General features: G+C 44.4%; 1 protein-coding gene across 1 annotated transcript in view; it reads right to left on the minus strand.

The window, feature by feature from the left end:
- The window catches only part of DSTYK (dual serine/threonine and tyrosine protein kinase), a 327,446-nt gene that overhangs the window by 106,221 nt on the left and 200,978 nt on the right, over window positions 1-20,247 (minus strand). The window contains exon 5 of the mRNA XM_069238535.1: window positions 6,689-6,772. Within this exon, the coding sequence (XP_069094636.1) occupies window positions 6,689-6,772 (84 nt within the window). The remainder of the gene's footprint in view (window positions 1-6,688; window positions 6,773-20,247) is intronic.

Raw genomic sequence — 20,247 nt, forward strand, 5'->3', positions numbered from 1 at the left:
AGGAGGGCAGAAACCTGTGAGGGATAGCAGCAGCTTGGGCTGCCCGTAAAACCCCAGAAGGCTGGAAGGAGCAATGCTGGGGGTCCTCTACAGAGCCCCCATAGTGCATGGAATCATACTTCCAATACTGGCAACAGTATTGGGGTATGATTCAGACATGTTTGATACCACACATGACCAGCTTTGGAGTTACCATTATGTAGCTGGACATAGGTAGTGACCTATGTCTAGTACACTTATAAAATTTTGTCTCCGCACTCACGAAGTCCAGGAAAATTAAACTGGAGTTTGTGGGGGCACTTCTGGGCTAGGAGGGCCTACTATGGGGATGACACAGTGACCTGGTGCAGTGTCCTGTAGTGAGAAGGGTGCATGCACCCTTTCCTGCAGGCTGCAATTGCAGGCCTGCAGAGACACTTTGCATGGGTTCCCGATAGGTGACATAATACATGCTGCAGCCCCTGGGGATCCCCTGGTACACCAATGCCGGGGGTACCATATACGAGGGACTTACATGGGGGCACCAGTATGCCAAATGTGGGGTGTATGTAGTTCAAGTAACCAGGTTTAAAGGGAGAGGACATAATCACTGGGGTCATGGTTAGCAGGATCCCAGTGAACACAATCAAACACACTGACAAACAGGCAAAACGTGGGGGTACCCATGCTCAAAAGAGGCTACTTTCCTATAGACATTAAAAAGGCAACTTTCCCTGGAAGAAATTGCAAAGAACAGGAGTGTGTGGGTTAAAATGGTGGACCCATAAGTCTAGTAAGGACAATATTAAGGTTCCATACTGGAGCTGGAGGAATCCTGGGTGGAATAATCCTAAAGTACTTCCATAAATGCTTTCAGTACAGGAATTCTGAGCAAAGAAATATGTTATCTGTTTTGGAGGTAAGCAGCTATAGCTGCTAAATGAAGTCTAAGAGGAGTATGCCAAATAGGCCTTTGTAAATGTAGCAGATAAACAATGTCTTGCACTGATGCTTTGAGTGGATCAATGTGTTTAGGTTGACAGTAGCATACAAAATGTTTCCATTTTGCAGCATAACACTCTCTAGTTGTAGATTTACGTGCCTCTCGAAGCATGTCCATACATTCAGAGGGAAGTTGGGAATATCCAAACTATGACTTCAGGAGCCATATTGCAAGACTGAGTGTTTTGGGGTCTGGAAGTCTGATTTGACCTTTCATTTGAGTCAAAAGGTCTGGTCTGTTGGGAAGTTATTGGTCGGGAACTACAGACAAATTCAATAGTGTTGTGTACCACGGTTGACGTGCCGGTTTGGGGGCTACTGGGATCATGGTGAGTGAGGTTTGTGAACCAGAAATGGGATGAGCGGGAGAGGCGGAAAAGCATAACTAAATATCCCTGACTAATACATCCATAAAGCACTGCCCTTGGACTGAGGGTGTGGGTATCTGGACGCAATGTTTTGACATTTTGAATTTTTTACGGTGGCGAAGAGATCTATTTCTGGTGTTCCCTAGAGGTAAAAGGTATTGGTGAAGTACTTGTGGGTGAAGTTCACATTCGTGGACTTATTGCTGCACTCTGCTTAGTAGGCCTGAGAATTGATCGTTATTCTGCCAGTAACTGAATGGTATTGTGAAATACCCACTTCTAAATTGTCTGAGCTGTAAGGGACAGTTGAGCTGAGTGTGCCTCCCCCCCCTTCACCTTTCTGCAGATAATACATAGTTGTCATGTTTTCTGTACAGACTAGAACCACTTTGAGGGAGAGTTGTGGCAGAAATGCTTTAAGGGCTAGAAAGACTTAAAGTAACTCAAAATAGCTGATGTGAGAAGTTTGTTGACTGGGATCCCATCTGCCTTGTATGGTCACTGAAGTGAGCTCCCCAGCCTATCTGTGATGCATCTGTAGTTAGCGTGAGGGACAGGGTCTTCAAAGGGCCTCCCTTTCGGTGACTTTGGCGGTCCAACAGTCCTGAAGATGGCCCTGTGACTGAGACCACCGACGAGACAGACACTGCTGTAACGGATGCTTGTGTAGTCTGGCATGAGGAAAAATGGCAATGCAGGAAGCCATCATCCCGAATAGCTGCATCACTAGTCTCACTGTGTAAGTATGGTTCTCCTGTAATTGAGACAGAAAAGATTGGAAAACTTGAATCCATGCTGGGTTTGGATATGCCAACCCAGAGTATTGAGAATTGCTCCTTGATAAGGCTGTATCTGTGAGGGTTAGAGATGGGATTTGAGAACGTTGATTAGAAATCACAGAATGCGTAGAAGGTTTACTGTGTACGGAGTATGATTTTTACATTGTTGGATGGTATTGGCTTTGATGAGTCAATCGTCCAAGAATGGGAACATTTTCCGACAATAACAAATCAGAGATATTTGGGATGAGCTGGATGTATGGGAAAGTGGAAAGAAGCATCTCTGAGATCTATTGTTGTTATGTAAGCTCCTTGCTGTAATAGTGGAATAAAGTTTTGCAGTGTGACCATATGAAAATGCTCTGAAAGTATGTATATAGGTTGAGAGGTCTGAGATCCAGAATTGGTCTTAAAGAGCCGTCTTTCTTTTTTATAGGGAAGTATAGTGAATATACTCCTAAATTTTGTTGAGATATGGGAACTGGTTCTAGAGGCCCTTTGAGAAGAAGGGATTATACCTTCGCTTTTAAGAAACGGAGATGGCTGTGTGAGAGTTTGTAAACATGAGGGGGAATATTTGGTGGAGTGGAAATGAATTCTAGACAATAACCATGTTGGATAATTGATAGAACCCGTTGATCTGTGGTGATATTGGACCATTGGGGATAGAAATTTGCTAGTGTATGCTGTGGAGATTTGTATTTGAGGCAGAACATCTAGAGGTGGACGCCTTACCTCTGCCTCTACAATTTGCGCCCCTGTAAGAGCCCCTGAAGGAACCTTTATTGTAAACATGTGTTCCTTGCTTGGTTTGGGAGGTGGAAGGCTCTGTAGATGATGTCTTGAAACCTCCCGTAAATTTTGTCCTACGAAAATTACCCCTAGTTGGTGTGGCTCATAAGGCCCCCATCGATTTACCTGTTTCAGCTTGTAAATAGTGGCATCAACCTCTGGCACAAATAATTGTTCTTAATCGAAAGGCATGCTGAGAACTGCTTGTTGTATTTCTGGCTTTAAGCCTGAGCACTACAACTAAGCATGCCTTCTTATAATAACACTGGTGTTTACACCATGTATTGCTGTATCCGCTGCATCAATGGCGCATCTAATTGAATTGTTGGACATTGCCTGCCCTTCTGAGACTATCTCCTGACCGCTTTTTTCATGTTCCTGTGGAAGATACTGGAGCAGTTCTTCCATTTCGTCCCAGTGGGCCCAATCACACCTTGTCAAGAGTGCCTGAGAATTTGCAATTCTCCAACAATTTGCAGCTTGAGCAGCTACTCTTGCCTGCTGCATCCAGTTTTTTGCTCTCCTTAGCAGGAGGAGCATTTCCTGTGGATTGACTATGAGCAAGCTTTTGTCCTGCACTTACTACTATAGAATCTGGAGGTAGTTGTGATTTTATAAATGTTGGATCTGAGGGTGCAGCTTTGTATTTTTTCTTTTTTAATCGACCCTTGGAGTAATCACTCTTGCCCTAACAGGTTCTTTGAAGATCTCTGTGGCATGTCTAAGCATACCCGGCAGCATGGGTAGGAACTGACTCTTTAGGAGTGTTGGTTAAAGTATCAAAGGATAGGGTCAGTGAGCATACGTACATTATGGTATGCTGCTGCCCTTCCAATAACCTGGTTGTAAGCTATTGTATCCTCAGGGGGTGAAGCCCTTGTTGGATATAAATCAGTCATTAGGGAGTATGGGATCTGGATCATATATAAATCCCATGGATCTACATCTTGTGGTAGATCACCCAAGTCATCTCTATGATGTGATGATGGCACTTGTGGAGAGAGTTGTGGCTGTATGAAAGATGTAGGAGATGGTGGTGGTAGTGGAGTAGGAACAAGTACAAGAGTGTGAGGTGGAGAAGGCTGAGGTTGATCTGGAGCCTTGCCTTTGCCATTGGATACTTTTTTTTAGAAAGGTAAGCCTCTTTTTAACTAAAACAGGAGAAGCAATTATTTTCCCTGTTCCTTTTGTATATGTATCTTGCGCTGAAGAGAGTCCATTACTTCCAAAATGGGCTCCACTGGTGAAGTTCCTTCAGCTGAAATTGTGGAGTCTTTGGAAAGCATAATTTTTGGTTTAGAATTTTTTGGAATTTAAGTATTTTTTTTTTAACCAAAGGTGTTGGCTCTGAAGCAGATGTTGAAGGCTGATATTTCAGAGCCGAAGTGATCTAATCGAAAGCTCGACTCAATCCAGAGATTGGTTGGAATGCTGTTGAGTCTTTGGTCAGTACTGAAGACATTTTGGTGCCGAACCGGAGGGTGGGGCATCCAAAAGTAATTTTCAGATCCTACCATGGCCCGAAGGCAGTGGTGGATTGATGACCAGCTTGGAAATCTTTTTCAACGTCTTTATGTGTGAAGATGAGGCTGGTGTACTCACATACTGTGCTGCTGGAATCGACTGGCTCTCGATGTCAGAATCTTTGTCACACTTGGAGCCTCAGATCGAGAGGGCTGCCTGATGTCCAATTTTCTCTTGTGCATGTTCATCTCCGAAGAAGTAGGGAGTATCGTCCTGTAACTGACGTGTTCTTTGGTCCCAGAAAGTCTTCTTAGATCGAAAAGACCTACAGGCGTCACAGGTCTCCTCTATGTTCCGGGGACAAGCACAAGTTACACCAAGTGTTGGGGTGTGTGCAGGAACTTGGAGTGGTAGAGGACAGAACCTAAATGGAGTTTGTTCCATTAGCCCAGCATTTTCCAACAGCACTTAACAGAGTAAGGGCCTGAACTGACCCAGATGCTGAAAAGTTTAAGTGTGGAAATACATGATCAAAATACTATACCTTTCTCAAAAGAAAGACAGAAAGGAAGTTCAAAAGAGACCGAACCAAGATCTACCGGAGCGAGAGGAAACTAACTGACAAAGAGAAAACAATCTAACATAGGAAGTTAATGTCCATGCGCACTCACAGAGAGGAGGAGTCACTCGATCTCGTGATTCGAAAAGATTCTTCGAAGAAAAACAACTTGTAACACTCCGAACCGAACACTATATGGCAGACTTATGCAAAGCATGTGTATCTACAGCCACACATGCCATCGAACAAAAAATATACATATAATGATGGAGTTGATGCCCATCGCGTTACCAGCAACAGGTGGAGTCAGTACCTCGTGACTTGAAAAAACTTCTTCGAAGAAAAACAATTTGTGCATGTCGTACACTAAATGGCAGGAATATGCACAGCATGCGTATCTATAGTTACTAAGTTAACTAAGTTCTTAATAGGTTCAAACAAATCAAGACACTATTTAGTGATGCGCAAATTATAAATATTCACTGATACCAAATGATGGTTTGTTACCACACCATACTTCAGTAATATATGTTCAACAATGCAAAAGTGCAACAATGTACCCCAAAATGCATTACCAGCTACATACTACACCGCTAACACGATTGCTGAATACCTTTGCCACATTTGTTCTTTGTGAGACAGCTGGAATTTTCACAATCTCTGTGACTTCAGTATTCAGTATATTGATGGCAGCACCCCCACTCTCAAAGTTGTGCTAGCACCAATGATTAGGAGACTCTAGGTCTGATCAAAAAACACATCTGTTTCAAAATGCATCACCAGCTACAAACTACACCCTTACCAGTCTTCCGTTGAACACATTTGCCATGCTTGTTCTTTGTGTTCGTTCTGTTGTGTTGTGTTCTGTTCTGTTGTGTTCACATTTACTGGGACTTCAGTTACATAACATTGAAGCCCCCATTCTCAAAACTGTTTCCGCACCAGTGACTAGGAGCCTCGTGGTATGAACAAAAAAAAACATATCTACTCCCTGGTGTTTTCCCCAAATGACTGCGGCTAGACAGCTAGAGATGTTGCTCTAACTTAGTGACAGCACAGGAACAAAAGGGGAAAAACTTGTGAATGATCAGGTAGCAAAACTCCACAGTCACTCATGCTCTATTTTGTTCAATAGAGTTTGCTATATTTGAGTGTTTGAATGCTATTTTCAATAATATCAACATTAATATCACTATCATTGCACTTTCTAGACTTTGTGGCAAGATTTGAGATTTATAAACAAGCAATGAACAAAACAACCCAAAATAATATTTTCTGCAGTTTTATTTAGCGCAAACGTGTCCCAAGGACATTAGTTTGCTTTACAGAAGCACCAAAATACATTACACAGGGGGTCAGATAAATTTTAATTTTTTCAGGCGCACTGAGATTATGACTTTAAGGCATGGGGAGATGAAGTGATTTGTCCAAAATCACAGAATGTTCAGCTAAATCCGGGACTGAAACCTGGTTTCCCAGTTTTAAAGACAGCAGCTCTAGCCATTAGGCCACAATAATAATAAACATGAACATATCTACAATAGTAATACATAGACAAATTTTCTTTAATTTGATTTCAGTGCGATCTAAAATCAAATAAACAAAGCCGGAATTAATAAAAATGACATCTAGTAAATTTTGAGGTGACCCAATTGATTTTCATATGCAAGTTCATCTGTACAGAACAATGATGAGAACCTTTCAACTAGGACAGCATTGCTCCCCGCATTCCAGTATTTTCATACCTTTTTTATCTGTTCCCATACCAATGTGGAAATGGAAGAGCCAGAGTGGAATGTCACTTCAACATGGTAAGCTGCATTTAATATCTGTCAAAAAAATAAAATAAAACAAAGTTTATATTTTGCCATCAAGCGAAGCCAGACGCTGCTATGCGCAGGTTGCCTTATATTTACCCCACAAATTATCTATTGGTTTTTCATTTAAAAACAATATGAATTGCAGTAAAATGGACAGTTATTCAGGAATTTTCACATATATCCCTCTTATCATGTAAACTATCCCCCCCCCCTGTTCCCAATGGCTCCTGCGTAAACATTGCAGTCAATATCTTTTACGGAGAAAACAAAGCAATCAATTGTTTCTCCAAGACAAACATAGCTACTTGTGGATGTAAGTGTGGGTGCCCCGGACATCTATACCACCCCATCTTGTGATGGGGTTATTTTGAGATCGGAGAGCATAGCTGTCCAGGCTCTTAGATCCTCTCCCAGGTTTTCAACTGTTCGGGTATGTTTCATAAGGATCTCTTCTGCTGTTGCCCATTCCATAATGTCTTTAACCCATTCAGAGTAAGCAGGGGATTGGGACTCAGCCATATTTTCGCTTGCATTAGGCGGCCCAGTAGGGCACACCTCCTACTAAGTTTCCTTTTAGAGGGAGAGGGGATGAGGCCCAATAATATCTCTATGGGTTCTACCGAAAGCGCCCAACCAGAGGCTCTATTCAGGTGTATAAGGACCTGTTGCCAAAATGAGGAAACCTTTGAGCATGTCCAGGATATATGATTTTTTTTGTTGAAGGGCTTCAACATCCAGATGCGGAGCTCTGTATGGAATGGGGCTTTCACCATATCCTCCCATAGCTGAGACACATGACGGATTACGTAAGGTGTATTTTGGGAAATTCTGGAGCCAGCCATCAGTAAGGCAGGAAGAGGCATTTCCCCATAAGAGCCGCCTAGTAACCTTTTCTCCCAGGAATCTCGCTTTGCCAACGAGTGAACAGCGTGCTGCAGGTGTGCAGCTATGTAATAACATTGTAGGTACCTCTAATCCTCCTGAGGACCATGGTCTCTTAAGGGAAGCCAGACTGACCAGTTTCCATTTGTTTGTTCACAGTACATCAATCATCACCTCCTACGCCGACGACACCCAACTTATACTCTCCCTCATCAAGGACCCCGCCAGCGCAAAGACCAACCTACAAGATGGTATGAAGGACGTCGCAGATTGGATGAGGCTCAGCCGTCTGAAACTGAACTCAGACAAAACGGAAGTCCTCATCCTCGGCAACACCCCGACCGCATGGGACGACTCCTGGTGGCCCACGGCCCTTGGCACCGCTCCGACCCCCTCTGCCCACGCCCGCAACCTCGGCTTCATCTTGGACCCTCTTCTCACCATGACCAAACAAGTCAACACCGTGTCCTCCGCCTGCTTCCTCACCCTCCGCATGCTCCGCAAGATCTTCCGCCGGATCCCCGCCGGCACCAGAAGAACCGTGACCCACGCCCTCGTCACTAGCTGCCTGGATTACGGCAACACCCTGTATGCTGGGACCACCGCTAAACTCCAAAAACGTCTGCAACGTATTCAAAATGCCTCCGCCCGCCTCATCCTCGACGTACCCCGCAACAGCCACATCTCCGCCCACCTGAGACACCTGCATTGGCTCCCAGTCAGCAAAAGGATCACCTTCCGACTTCTCACCCACGCACACAAAGCCCTCCACGACAAGGGACCAGAATACCTCAACCGACGCCTCAGCTTCTACGCCCCCACCCGTCTCCTCCGTTCCACCGGCCTCGCTCTCGCCAACGTCCCTCGCATCCGCCGCTCCACGGCGGGTGGGAGGTCCTTCTCCTACCTGCGGCCAAGACCTGGAACACCCTCCCCACCAGCCTCAGGACCACCCAGGACCACTCCGTATTCCGGAGACTCCTCAAGACCTGGCTCTTCGAGCAGCAGTAACCCCCTTCCCCCTAGCGCCTTGAGACCCGCACGGGTGAGTAGCGCGCTTTATAAATGTTAATGATTTGATCAACCATGAGCGCATCAAGAATTCGGAAATATTGGTGAGAGATCTTGTGAAAAGTACCCTGTAGGGCACAGAGACAGAGTGGGAGTAGTATCATTTTTATAATCGCTATTTTCCCCCATTAGAGAGAGTGCCAGGTTCCTCCAAAATTGAACAGATTCTTGAAAGATTCGCAACACCTTCCGATGTTTAAATCTAGTAATTCTGTTTCTGTGGGGGCAAGATAAATACCTAAATAGCAGATATCACAGAGCTGCCACAGAATATCCGTCAGCGCAGATTCCCTTATATAATGCTGATAAAGGAGCAACAATGGAGGGGCAATACTCATACCATAATTAAGCAAAGAAAAATTGACCCATTCCCACTCAGTCACAAATAAAAGTTACGGCCATACCTACTAAAAGACCACCACAGGCAGCCGAAGTGTCAACGAGAATGAGAACCATATACCAGGCAGCCCTTAAAGAAACATACTTTGGCAAAAGTTCATTGAGTTTCTATGTATATCAAATAGCTCATCCAAGGGATAATGACTGGACTAGAGTTACAAACAAAATATAACAGACCCTCATACCTGCAAAAGAATGATGGAAGCCTGCTACCACCTCAGGCCCTAAGGAGGAACAAAAGAAATATATCTCTGACAACTTACAGTACTCCCCCTGAGAGTGGAGTCCTTCACTAGTGGCCACAACACGGGCAGATCTCTGCCAGCCTCATCCCTTACAAAAAGTGCATCCAGTCAAACAATCATACTTCAGTTCATCCTTCTCCACCGGTGATAATTATTTGGATCCCTTTGCTCAAAATTTAGAAATGATTAGTGAAGATATCAATGAAGCCAACTTCATGCCGGCATGCAAGCTACTACTGTGAGAAAATCTGTAGGAACCTTTATTCTGTTTGATAGATTTTATACCTCTTCTGTTCGTAGGTTATGTTAACAGTGTTTTTATAGTTTGTATAGCATTATCATCCAGGACTTTGTCGAGGAGCTAGTAGCTGGTGTGTCAGGCCAGCCCCAAAGGGCTTACTCAAATAGACGGGTCTTCAGCTTCTTGAGAAAGTCAAGAAGAGAGGAGGGGGCTCTTATGTGTTGTGGAGGTCAGTTCCTCACTGTGCTTTTGTGTGTATGCGGGGTGTTTGCTAGTAAGAGTGTCAGAGTGGAGGAGTCTGCAAGGTTGGTGGAGATAAATTCAGCTATTCAGGCACGCAAAGTCTGTGGAGTGCTTTGTAAGTGTGGGTGAGGAGACTGAAGTGTGCACACTGTGTATCGGAAGCCAGTGAAATTCCCTAGGGTGTGGTGGGATGGGGGCTCGCTGTGGGGAGTTGAGGACTGGTCTGGCTGCTGGTTAGGAGTGGTTTGAAGCCTTCTTGTGAGCTGACTGGTTATCCCTGTGTAAGGGGTGTTTCCACAGTCAGGTCTGCTGGTGATGAGAGCATGGGTGATCATTTTCCTGGCCTTGTCCGGTAGCCACTGGTAGATTTGTTTTCTTTACAGCATCCTTACAGTGTTGATGCACATAGCAAAGCCTATACCCATTAGGTGTAGGATAAAAACATCACACCTTCAGTTACTTTGGCAAAGCAAAAAACTGTACTGCAAGCCTCATGCTAACACATTTTATGTAAAGGTAAAAATCATACCCAACTTCACACACAACTTCTAAGGTAAATACACTGACAGCACAGTGCTCAAATATGGAAAAACCCGAGAAACAGTAAAATTAGAGATTAACACATAAAAGGTATAGCAAGGTCTTCCAAAACAACATTTCTGTATTATGGGGTCAGATTATGATAATCTAGGTTATGGACTAAACAGTGGTCAAAGTTAATATTCCATATAGTGAGGTAAATCACTGTACATTGTTAGATCACAGGACCTTACATACCATCACTTGTCTTATTGCAACTTACTCACATCTATTGCCATCATTAGACCCTCCTCCAACTGTCAACTATTTGCATGTTTAATATCCGAAAGAAATCAGCAACTTGTCTCCATTTTGGTTTTCTTATATGCACTCTTCTGCCACACTGATTTGTTCCAGAAGCACGGAAGCCAAGCCAAGGCAAATTTCTTTTGAAGAAAACAAATTCTATTTTTGCAATGCTACAGAATTACATATTACATTCCAGCCTAAGAATTTCAACAACAATGCACTGTTAGTTGGCCTGACCACCTATGATGGCATTCTCACTCTAAGAGTTTGAGACCAGAGCCCCTTAAATTCTTCATTGTACTTACAAGCAAAGGGTAACTTACCACCCTGCAGGAGCTACAGTGCCGTTGCCAAGCTATATTAACAAGTTGGTGTGCACATGTGATATTTTCTGTAAGACAGGCTGCTTCCTTGAGGTTCCCATCAAGTTTGTGGACAAGACCTGTGGCAGCCCGGAGAGGCAGAGACAACAGATTGCTATACTGGACAACTTTAAGGGACTAGGTGGAGGGGCAGGGGTTGGACTAAAACCTGTTTTAGTACTTCTTTTCGCTAGAAAGATTCTCTAACTCTCAGTCCCCCACAAAGGAAATGCAGGCTGATCAGCAGAGCTGGTTGTGCTGCTCATGCCCCGTCACTGGGATGATATGGATACAACAGTTTTCCACTCAGTGTTTGCAGGGAAAGGAAGGATTTGCAAAAAAGCATTGCTGCTACTCTAGACTTGCTAGGGGAGGAGAATTTTTTTTTTGCGAATCCTTCCCTTTTGTACTTTCCAATTATTTGGAGAGCAAAGTCCTAGTAAGTGGCATGCTAGAGAGGGTTACTAAGACATTTGTTAGCATTACGGAACACCATTTCTCACAGATATCACTTTACAAGCTCTTACAGGTCTGCTAATTGACACCCCTTCGAAGATGTCATTGAGGCAGGGAGAGGGACTTTAATTCTGCATTGGACAGCTATGCATGTATGTAGATGTCTATCTTTTAAAAGGAACTGAAAACCTGCTCATGTACTTTATAAATAACTTTACAAATACAAAAACCCAAATATGTATGTACTGGTATTTGTAGATCACAAGCCAAGCTCAAGAGCAATGGAGTGCTGACAGAGGGGGTATGGCCCCTGGGAATATGCACTTACTGAGGGAAGATCAAGGGTAGACTGTTGGGGGCATGGCTTAAATGCTGAACATGACGGACACTCTTTAGAAGAGCTCTGCCGCATTGTGCCAGTAATCTACTTCCAGCTGTTAGCTGCCCAGGGCAATATCGCCCTGAATCCCCCCGGCTTTCTACCTCTGTTTCTCCTCATCTGTGTCCCTCCCAATCATGTAATTGCAAGACACAAACATGCTAGCTCCTCATTGCATCAGAACATAGAGAAATTTACCAAACAAGTGACCCTGGCAGAGGATGCTGGCGTGACCAGGGGGCTTTACCCTCCCGCTAGAGGGGCTATAGACTTCTTCCATCCTGCATGCGATCCAAGACGAAGATATGATAGAGGGCAAAATGTGGGAACTAAAAGTCTGCCTGGCCCTGATTCAGCAAGACCTATGGAACACTACACACAGGGTCACAGAGGTGGAGAGCAGAGATTCCGAGACTGAGGATGCAGTCACATCACATGAATCTCACCTGGTGACCCTACAACATTAGGTAGGTCAGCTGGAAGATGGGTTGAAGTTTCAGAGGACAGATCAAGTTGTAATAATCTGCACATTGCGAGTTCCCCGAGCGCACAGAGAGAACTGCATCTACCTCGTTCATTTATGACTGGCTGAAGAGCTGGGTACCCACAACGGAGGTCTCGAACTGCTTTATAGGCGAACATGCACACCGAGCACTGACCGCTAAGGTCGCCACCCTCCCCCCCCCCCACTCCTCCGTGGGTGGCCCACTTCATCTGTTCATTGCTTGGGTGTCTAACTATGCAGAACGTGATGCCCTCTTATGAACAGCACTTAAAGCAGGCTTGCCTATGTTCCAAACCTCCACTGTGATCATATTTCCAGACTACACCCTGAAGCTTCAACAACGAAGAGTTGCAGTAAAAACTTAGAGCTCTTGACATCAAATACATGCTCCTTTTCCCAGCCCCTCTGAAAGTCATCTATCAAGATAAAATCTTTTTCTTTGACTCACCAGAGGTGGTTTGGGACAGGACAGAGGAACATACTGTTTCACACACTAGAGGCCATAGGGGCCCTCTGGATGGATGGCTTGTGGCCACATAGCAGCGTCGCCATGAACACAGGGCCAGGGCCGTTGGTCCCCGAAAGATCCCACAATCGTGAGGATGCTTCAACAGAGACCAAGGAACTGCCTGTGATGACTACACCTAACAAAGTGTTGCCAGCTTTGCTGCATGTCACATAGCATCTCAAAAGGTATAGGTTGGCAGGTGCCTATGCAAAATACAGAAAGGGTACAATATGACTATGCACTGTGTAACATACTAGTACTCTCATCACTTTTTCTTTAGTGGCTTTGAGTTAGCTTTGATGCAAGGCTTGTGGGTGGTTGGGGATGGCGTTTGCACAGCAGGGGAGATAGACAACTGGCTACTGTTCCTATTTGCACCATAGCAGGTACTTCTAGTTCGCAAACTATTTTGGGGGGGCAGGTGCGAGGTGAGGAGGAGGTTGAAGTAGGAACGAGGGGCTTGTTTTAATAGGCACGAGGAGTTTATTTTGGTTCGACCCAATGAGGTTACTACAAGAGGCTGATACACAACGGACACACTATCTACATGCATTAAGATTACAAACACTACTACACCATGCCTGGCAGACCAGAGCACAAAGCTGAGACACAGCGGCATGTCTTCCTGGGTAGACTGATAATCCTTTCATGCAACATAAACGGCATGCTAGATAGGATCATACTAGGGACAGGTGTAGCGATCTTAATCCACATGCACAGCCCCGGCAATGTCCATGGTGTGGCATGATAATCTAGGCCGCTATGTGATGGTGATAAACACCCTGCAGGGCTTCCCAATTTCTCTGTTTTGCATTTATGCATCCCTGCCCCTTACATATGAGTTTCTGAGAAAGTTGGGCATCCTCCAGGAGTTTGGAAGCAGACTTTAATGGGGTGTGGGGCCACAGTTTTGATTGCACCCTTGCATCAGTTGTTGCTGGTCACAGCCCAACAGTACTGTCTTCTTTTTTACATAATATGTCACTAGTGGATGTGTGGAGAGCGCATCACCTGACAGATTGTGGGTACATCTTCTACTATGGGGCTCACTAATCCTAGTCCCAGCTGCGCTATTTCATATTGCGCCGTTGAAATGACCACAGAGTACTTGATGCCCGCCTACTGGCTATGGACTTAACTGGGGTCTGCCCAGATTCACGACGTCTGAGCCACTGATGCCTTCAGGGTGAGGAATTTCGGGAGGCATGTCAACATGTGTTAACAATTTCTTAAAAATTAATCAGGGGTTGGTAGACTCACCCGTGGCGTTCCCTGGTAGGCCCAAAAAAACACCCTTTGAAGTGGCACAATTAGCTACTGCAAAGGACAGAGAGTAAGTGCCCAGCTGAGGCTTGCCTGTGGGTTGTCTGTACCCCTGCAGATCCTAAATGCTTGGAGGCAGAGGTTGCCTGCGAGGAGTTAAGAAAAGCTTTTGAGCAACTTCACGCTGACAATGCGTCAGTGGCGGAATTCTGGTATCTTCTTTGGCCTCAGACAGGCCCACTGCTGCTGGACATTTTCAACGAGGCTCTAACAAAGGGCAAACTGCCTCAAGACCTCCAAGCAGCACAGATAGTGGTAATCCCAAAGCCAGGTCTTGATGGCACAAAATGAATGGCCTATAGACTGATTTCGTTGCTGAACTCCGAAATCCAGGTTTATGCCCCATCGGGCTACCTGGCGCAATATACACAGAGTTCATAATGTCATACAGCTGAGCAGTAGACTGCCAAGCCAGCAGGTCCTGCTCATGGTCGATTTTCAAAAAGCATTCGATTCAGTGGACTAGGACTACTTGTTCACTCGCCTGATCTGCTTTGGTCCAAAGTTGATCAAGTCTGTGCTCTTGCTTTATACTAATCTCAATGTAAGGGTGCAAGTCAGAGGACAGTCTCGGATTGGTTTAACATAGAAAGAGGCACTTGTTATGGCTGCCCCTCTGCTATTTGCTTTGTCAATTGGGCTTCTGGCAGCATGGGTGTGTGCTGATGTCATTCTGCGGTTTCCAAAGGTGTCCAGAGGTGAGCAACAGGATATCTCTTTACGCTGATAAAGTCCTGATCTTTTTGGATAACCCAAAGGAGATGGGTCTTCGAGCCCTCCAGATTTTCGGGTCCTACTCTGGCCTACTCATGAACAAAGCCAAATCCTCCATCTACTCGATCGTACACTGCCCAGCGACCATGCAATAGGCACCTGAACTACAGGTGCTCCTATTGGGGTTCAAATATCTAGGGATCTTCATAACTGTCTACAGGTCATGGGCATACAAGTCCAACCCACAAACTCAGCTGGATAGCCTCACAAAAGATGCAAAATTCTTGTCCGTCCTACCATTGCCCCTGCGGGCCACACAACCATCTTTAAGATGTCCTCCCTTCTGAGGCTCCTCTATTAACTCCAAAGCTACCCATTCCTTATCTTTTTTTCTCAAGATTAACACCCCAATTAGAATCTTGCTTTGGAGTGGAGCCCCCACCCTGAGGATCTCCCTTAGGAAGTGCTGTATAGGCCTACCTTTGAGGGTCGGATTGCTACCTTCAAATCCTCCTATACTACAGAGCTGTACATCTACTTATATTAAACAATTGGTGGTTTGAGGGGTTTGATGGTCCAGCGCATGCAACCACCTGCTCTATGGGGGTGATGTTGTAACTTCCTTACCCACTGCCAGAGCGCTGTATGGACGGCATGGGCTGATGCCACGAAATCAATGGGTTGGTCAGGTAAACTTACTCTGGAGATAACACTGTATGGGGGGAAAGACTCCAGCAGATTGTAGCTCTTTGCAACTCTGCTGCTTGGGACACTAAGTATTTTATCGCTGGGTGACGTGCTTCACAACTGGTCGCTGAAGTCCTTTCAGGCCCTACAAATGGAGTACCACATGCATCGCACCCAATTCTTCCATTACCTCCAGCTCCAACATACAATTGTGCCCTACCTGCAGTAAGACATTCCCCAGTACTCGCCCTGAGAAGCAAAGATTTTGCTCGCCAATATCAAAACTCACAAATTTTCTGTCATATATTAAATGTTGCTTCACAATGGGTCAGACCCGATGGTGGGGGTGAGGGAATCATATGAGCGAGACCTTGGGTTGCAGGAGGACAAGGACTGGATTGAGGCAGTGTCCGCTCCTAGAGAAGCAGTGATAGCCTCCGAGTTCCACCTAATTCAACTTAAGCTGCTACATCACATATACCTCAGTAGGACACAGTTGTTTCAGAATGGGATTGATCACCATGGGAAGAAGTCTGATGCGACAACCCTACCGGAGACCTAATGCTCATGTTTTGGCACTGCCCTGTTCTCTCACATTTTTGAAACAGGTATTATGAACCTTAGAGGGAATACGGGGCTGGAAAATACCCAAGGACCCTAAATTAATTATTTTACGCATCACAGAGGACACATAGGGGAACAGATATCAGAGGGCATTTCTCTGGGTGGGTTTGTTGATTGCACGAGCATGGATTTTGTTGACAGATGGGCTAAGGGTATGGATCATTGCATGGGTTTGGAATGCCGAGAAACATCACAACATATGGGAAAATGGAGGCGAACATAGTGGGATATATTTGGAACCTTGCCCAGACAAATCTTGGTCCATGAACAGGAACACGCTCCTTCGCAGGGTTGATTTAGATTGCTTATAGAAAGGATGAAAAGCACAGGGACTGTCTTACTGTGTCATTTTATGAGTCGTACCTACATATACACCGTCACTGACATTTAATTGTCACTCTGAAGTGCATTGCCATGTCTGTACTTTGCCCTGCTATATGCTTTGTACCAACCGTGGAAGTTGAATGGTTAAAATCAATAACAAGAAAATATATGGAAAATGCCACTTACCCAGTGTACATCTGTTTGTGGCATGTTGCACTGCAGATTCACATGCTGTGCATTATCCTGCCATCTAGTGTTGGGCTCGGAGTGTTACAAGTTGTTTTTCTTCGAAGAAGTCTTTTCGAGTCACAAGACCGAGGGACTCCTCCCTTTCGGCTCCATTGCGCAAGGGCGTCGACTCCATCTTAGATTGTTTTCCCCACAGAGGAGTTGTGATTATACTAAATGTGCCCATGCAATGGAGTAGGTATGTATGTACATAATGTGTATTAAAATAATTATTATTTACAAATTTACAGTTTTTATCCAACTTCTAACGGCTACAGGCTCCTGGGGAGGTGGGAGGGCGCATGTGAATCTGCAGCGTCTCATGCCACGAACAGATGTATACTGGTTAAGTGACATTTTCCGTTCGATGGCATGTGTAGCTGCAGATACACATGCTGTGCATAGACTAATAAGCAGTAATCTCCCCAAAAGCGGTGGCTTAGCCTGTAGGAGTTGGAAGTTGTCTGAAATAATGTTCTTAATACAGCCTGTCCTACTGTGGCTTGTTGTGTGGTTAGCACATCTACACAGTAATGCTTTGTGAATGTATGAGGCGTAGACCAGGTGGCTGCCTTACAAATTTCTGTCATTGGAATATTTCCCAGAAAAGCCATTGTGGCGCCTTTTTTCCTAGTGGAATGTGCTCTTGGTGCAATAGGTAAATCTCTTTTTGCTTTAATATAGCAAGTTTGAATACATTTAACTATCCATCTGGCAATGCCTTGTTTGGATATAGGATTACATGCATGAGGTTTTTGGAAGGCTACGAACAATTGTTTTGTTTTACGAAATTGTTTTGTTCGGTCAATGTAATACATTAGTGCTCTTTTTATGTCTAATGTATGTAAGGCTCTTTTGGCTACTGAGTCTGGTTGTGGAAAGAAGACTGGGAGTTCCACTGTTTGGTTTAGGTGGAATGGTGATATAACCTTTGGTAGGAATTTGGGATTTGTACGGAGAACCACTTTATGTTTATGTATTTGTATAAAGGGTTCTTGTATAGTAAATGCTTGTATCTCACTTACTCTTCTAAGTGATGTGATAGCTATTGGAAAGGCTACTTTCCAAGTTAAGTATTGCATTTCACAAGAGTGCATGGGTTCAAATGGTGGTCCCATGAGTCGTGTTAATACAATATTAAGGTTCCACGAAGGTACTGGTGGTGTTCTCGGGGTATGATTCTTTTTAATCCCTCCATAAATGCTTTTATGACTGGGATTCTAAAAAGCGATGTTGAATGTGTAATCTGCAGATAGGCAGATATTGCTGTGGGATGTATTTTAATTGAAGAGAATGCTAGCTTAGACTTTTGTAAGTGTACTAAGTAGCTTACAATGTCCTTTGCGGAAGCATGTAGTGGTTGAATTTGATTATTGTGGCAGTAATGAACAAATCTTTTCCATTTGTTTGCGTAACAATGTCTTGTAGTAGGTTTTCTAGTTTGTATAATGACCTCCATACCTTCTTGTGTAAGGTCTAAGTGCCCAAATTCTAAGACTTCAGGAGCCAGATTGCTAGATTGAGTGATGCTGGATTTGGGTGTCTGATCTGTTTGTGTTGAGTTAACAGATCTGGACTGTTTGGTAATTTGATGTGAGGTACTACAGATAGGTCCAGCAGTGTTGTGTACCACGGTTGGCGAGCCCAGGTTGGTGCTATGAGAATTAGTTTGAGTTTGTTTTGACTTAGTTTGTTTACCAGATAAGGAATGAGTGGGAGAGGGGGGAAAAGCGTAAGCAAATATACCTGACCAACTGATGTATAACACATTGCCCTTGGATTGAGGGTGTGGGTACCTGGACGCAAAGTTTTGGCATTTTGCGTTTTCTTTTGTTGCGAATAGGTCTGTTTTTGGTGTTCCCCAGCGTAAGAAGTAATCCTGTAGGATCTGTGGATGAATTTCTCATTCGTGTGTTTGCTGGTGATCTCGACTGAGATTGTCGGCCAACTGGTTCTGAATGCCTGGGATGTATTGTGCTATTAGGCGAATGTGATTGTGAATTGCCCAATGCCAAACTTTTTGGGCTAAGAGACACAGTTGTGACGAGTATGTCCCTCCTTGTTTGTTGAGATAATACATTGTCGTCATGTTGTCGGTTTTGACAAGAATGTGTTTGTGGGCTATTAGTGGTTGAAATGCTTTTAATGCTAGAAACACTGCCAACAGTTCTAAATGATTTGTGTGGAATTGTTTTTGTTGATTGTCCCATTGTCCCTGTATGCTGTGCTTGTTGAGGTGTGCTCCCCACCCCATCATGGAAGCATCTGTTGTGATCACATCTTGAGGCACTGGGTCCTGGAATGGCTGCCCTTTGTTTAAATTTATAGGGTTCCACCATTGAAGCGAGAAGTGTGTCTGGTGGTCTATCAACACTAGATCTTGGAGTTGACCCTATTCCTGTGTCCACTATTTTGCTTCGCACTGTTGTAAAGGCCGCATGTGTAATCTTGCGTTTGGGACAATGGGTATGCATGAAGACATCATGCCTAGAAGTTTCATTACAAACCTTACTTGGTAGTGTTGGTTTGGCTGTATGTTTGATGTTATATTTTGGAACGCTTGTACTCTTTGTGGACTTGGCGTGGCAATCGCTTTGTGTGATTTCTGGTAATTTATAGAAAATCCTAGTTTGTGTAGAGTTTCTATAACTTATTGCGTGTGAAGAAGACACTGTTGTTGAGTGCTGGTTTTTATTAGCCAGTCGTCTAAGTATGGGAATACATGCACGTGCTGTCTCCTTATGTGAGCGGCTACTACTGCAAGGCATTTTGTGAATACCCTTGGGGCTGTTGTTATCCCGAACGGTAACACTTTGAATTGATAGTGTACGCCGTGTATTACAAACCTTGAGTATTTTCTGTGGGAAGGATGTATGGGTATGTGAAAGTAGGCATCCTTGAGATCTAACGTTGACATGTAGTCCTCTTTTTTTAGTAAAGGAACCACGTCTTGAAGTGTTACCATGTGAAAGTGATCTGACTTGATGAAGAGATTCAGGGGGTTATTCTAACTTTGGAGGAGGTGTTAATCCGTCCCAAAAGTGACGGAAAAGTGACGGATTTACCACCAGCCGTATTACGAGTCCATTATATCCTATGGAACTCGTAATACGGCTGGTGGTATATCCGTCACTTTAGCGTCACTTTTGGGACGGATTAACACTCCTCCAAAGTTAGAATAACCCCCTCAGTGTTCTGAGGTCTAATATAGGTCTTAACGTTTTGTCCTTTTTTGGAATTAGGAAATATAGTGAGTAGACACCTGTTCCTTTCTGATGTTTGGGTACTAACTCCATTGCTTGTTTTTGTAATAATGCTTGGACCTCTAGTTGTAATAGGACTAAGTGTTGTTTGGACATATTGTGTGCCCTTGGGGGCACATCTGGCGGGAAATTTATGAATTCTATGCAATAACCATGTTGGATAATGGCTAGGACCCATGTGTCCGTAGTTATGTGTGTCCAG

The sequence above is a fragment of the Pleurodeles waltl genome, chromosome 6, assembly GCF_031143425.1.
Source record: "Pleurodeles waltl isolate 20211129_DDA chromosome 6, aPleWal1.hap1.20221129, whole genome shotgun sequence".
Lineage (NCBI taxonomy): Eukaryota > Metazoa > Chordata > Amphibia > Caudata > Salamandridae > Pleurodeles > Pleurodeles waltl.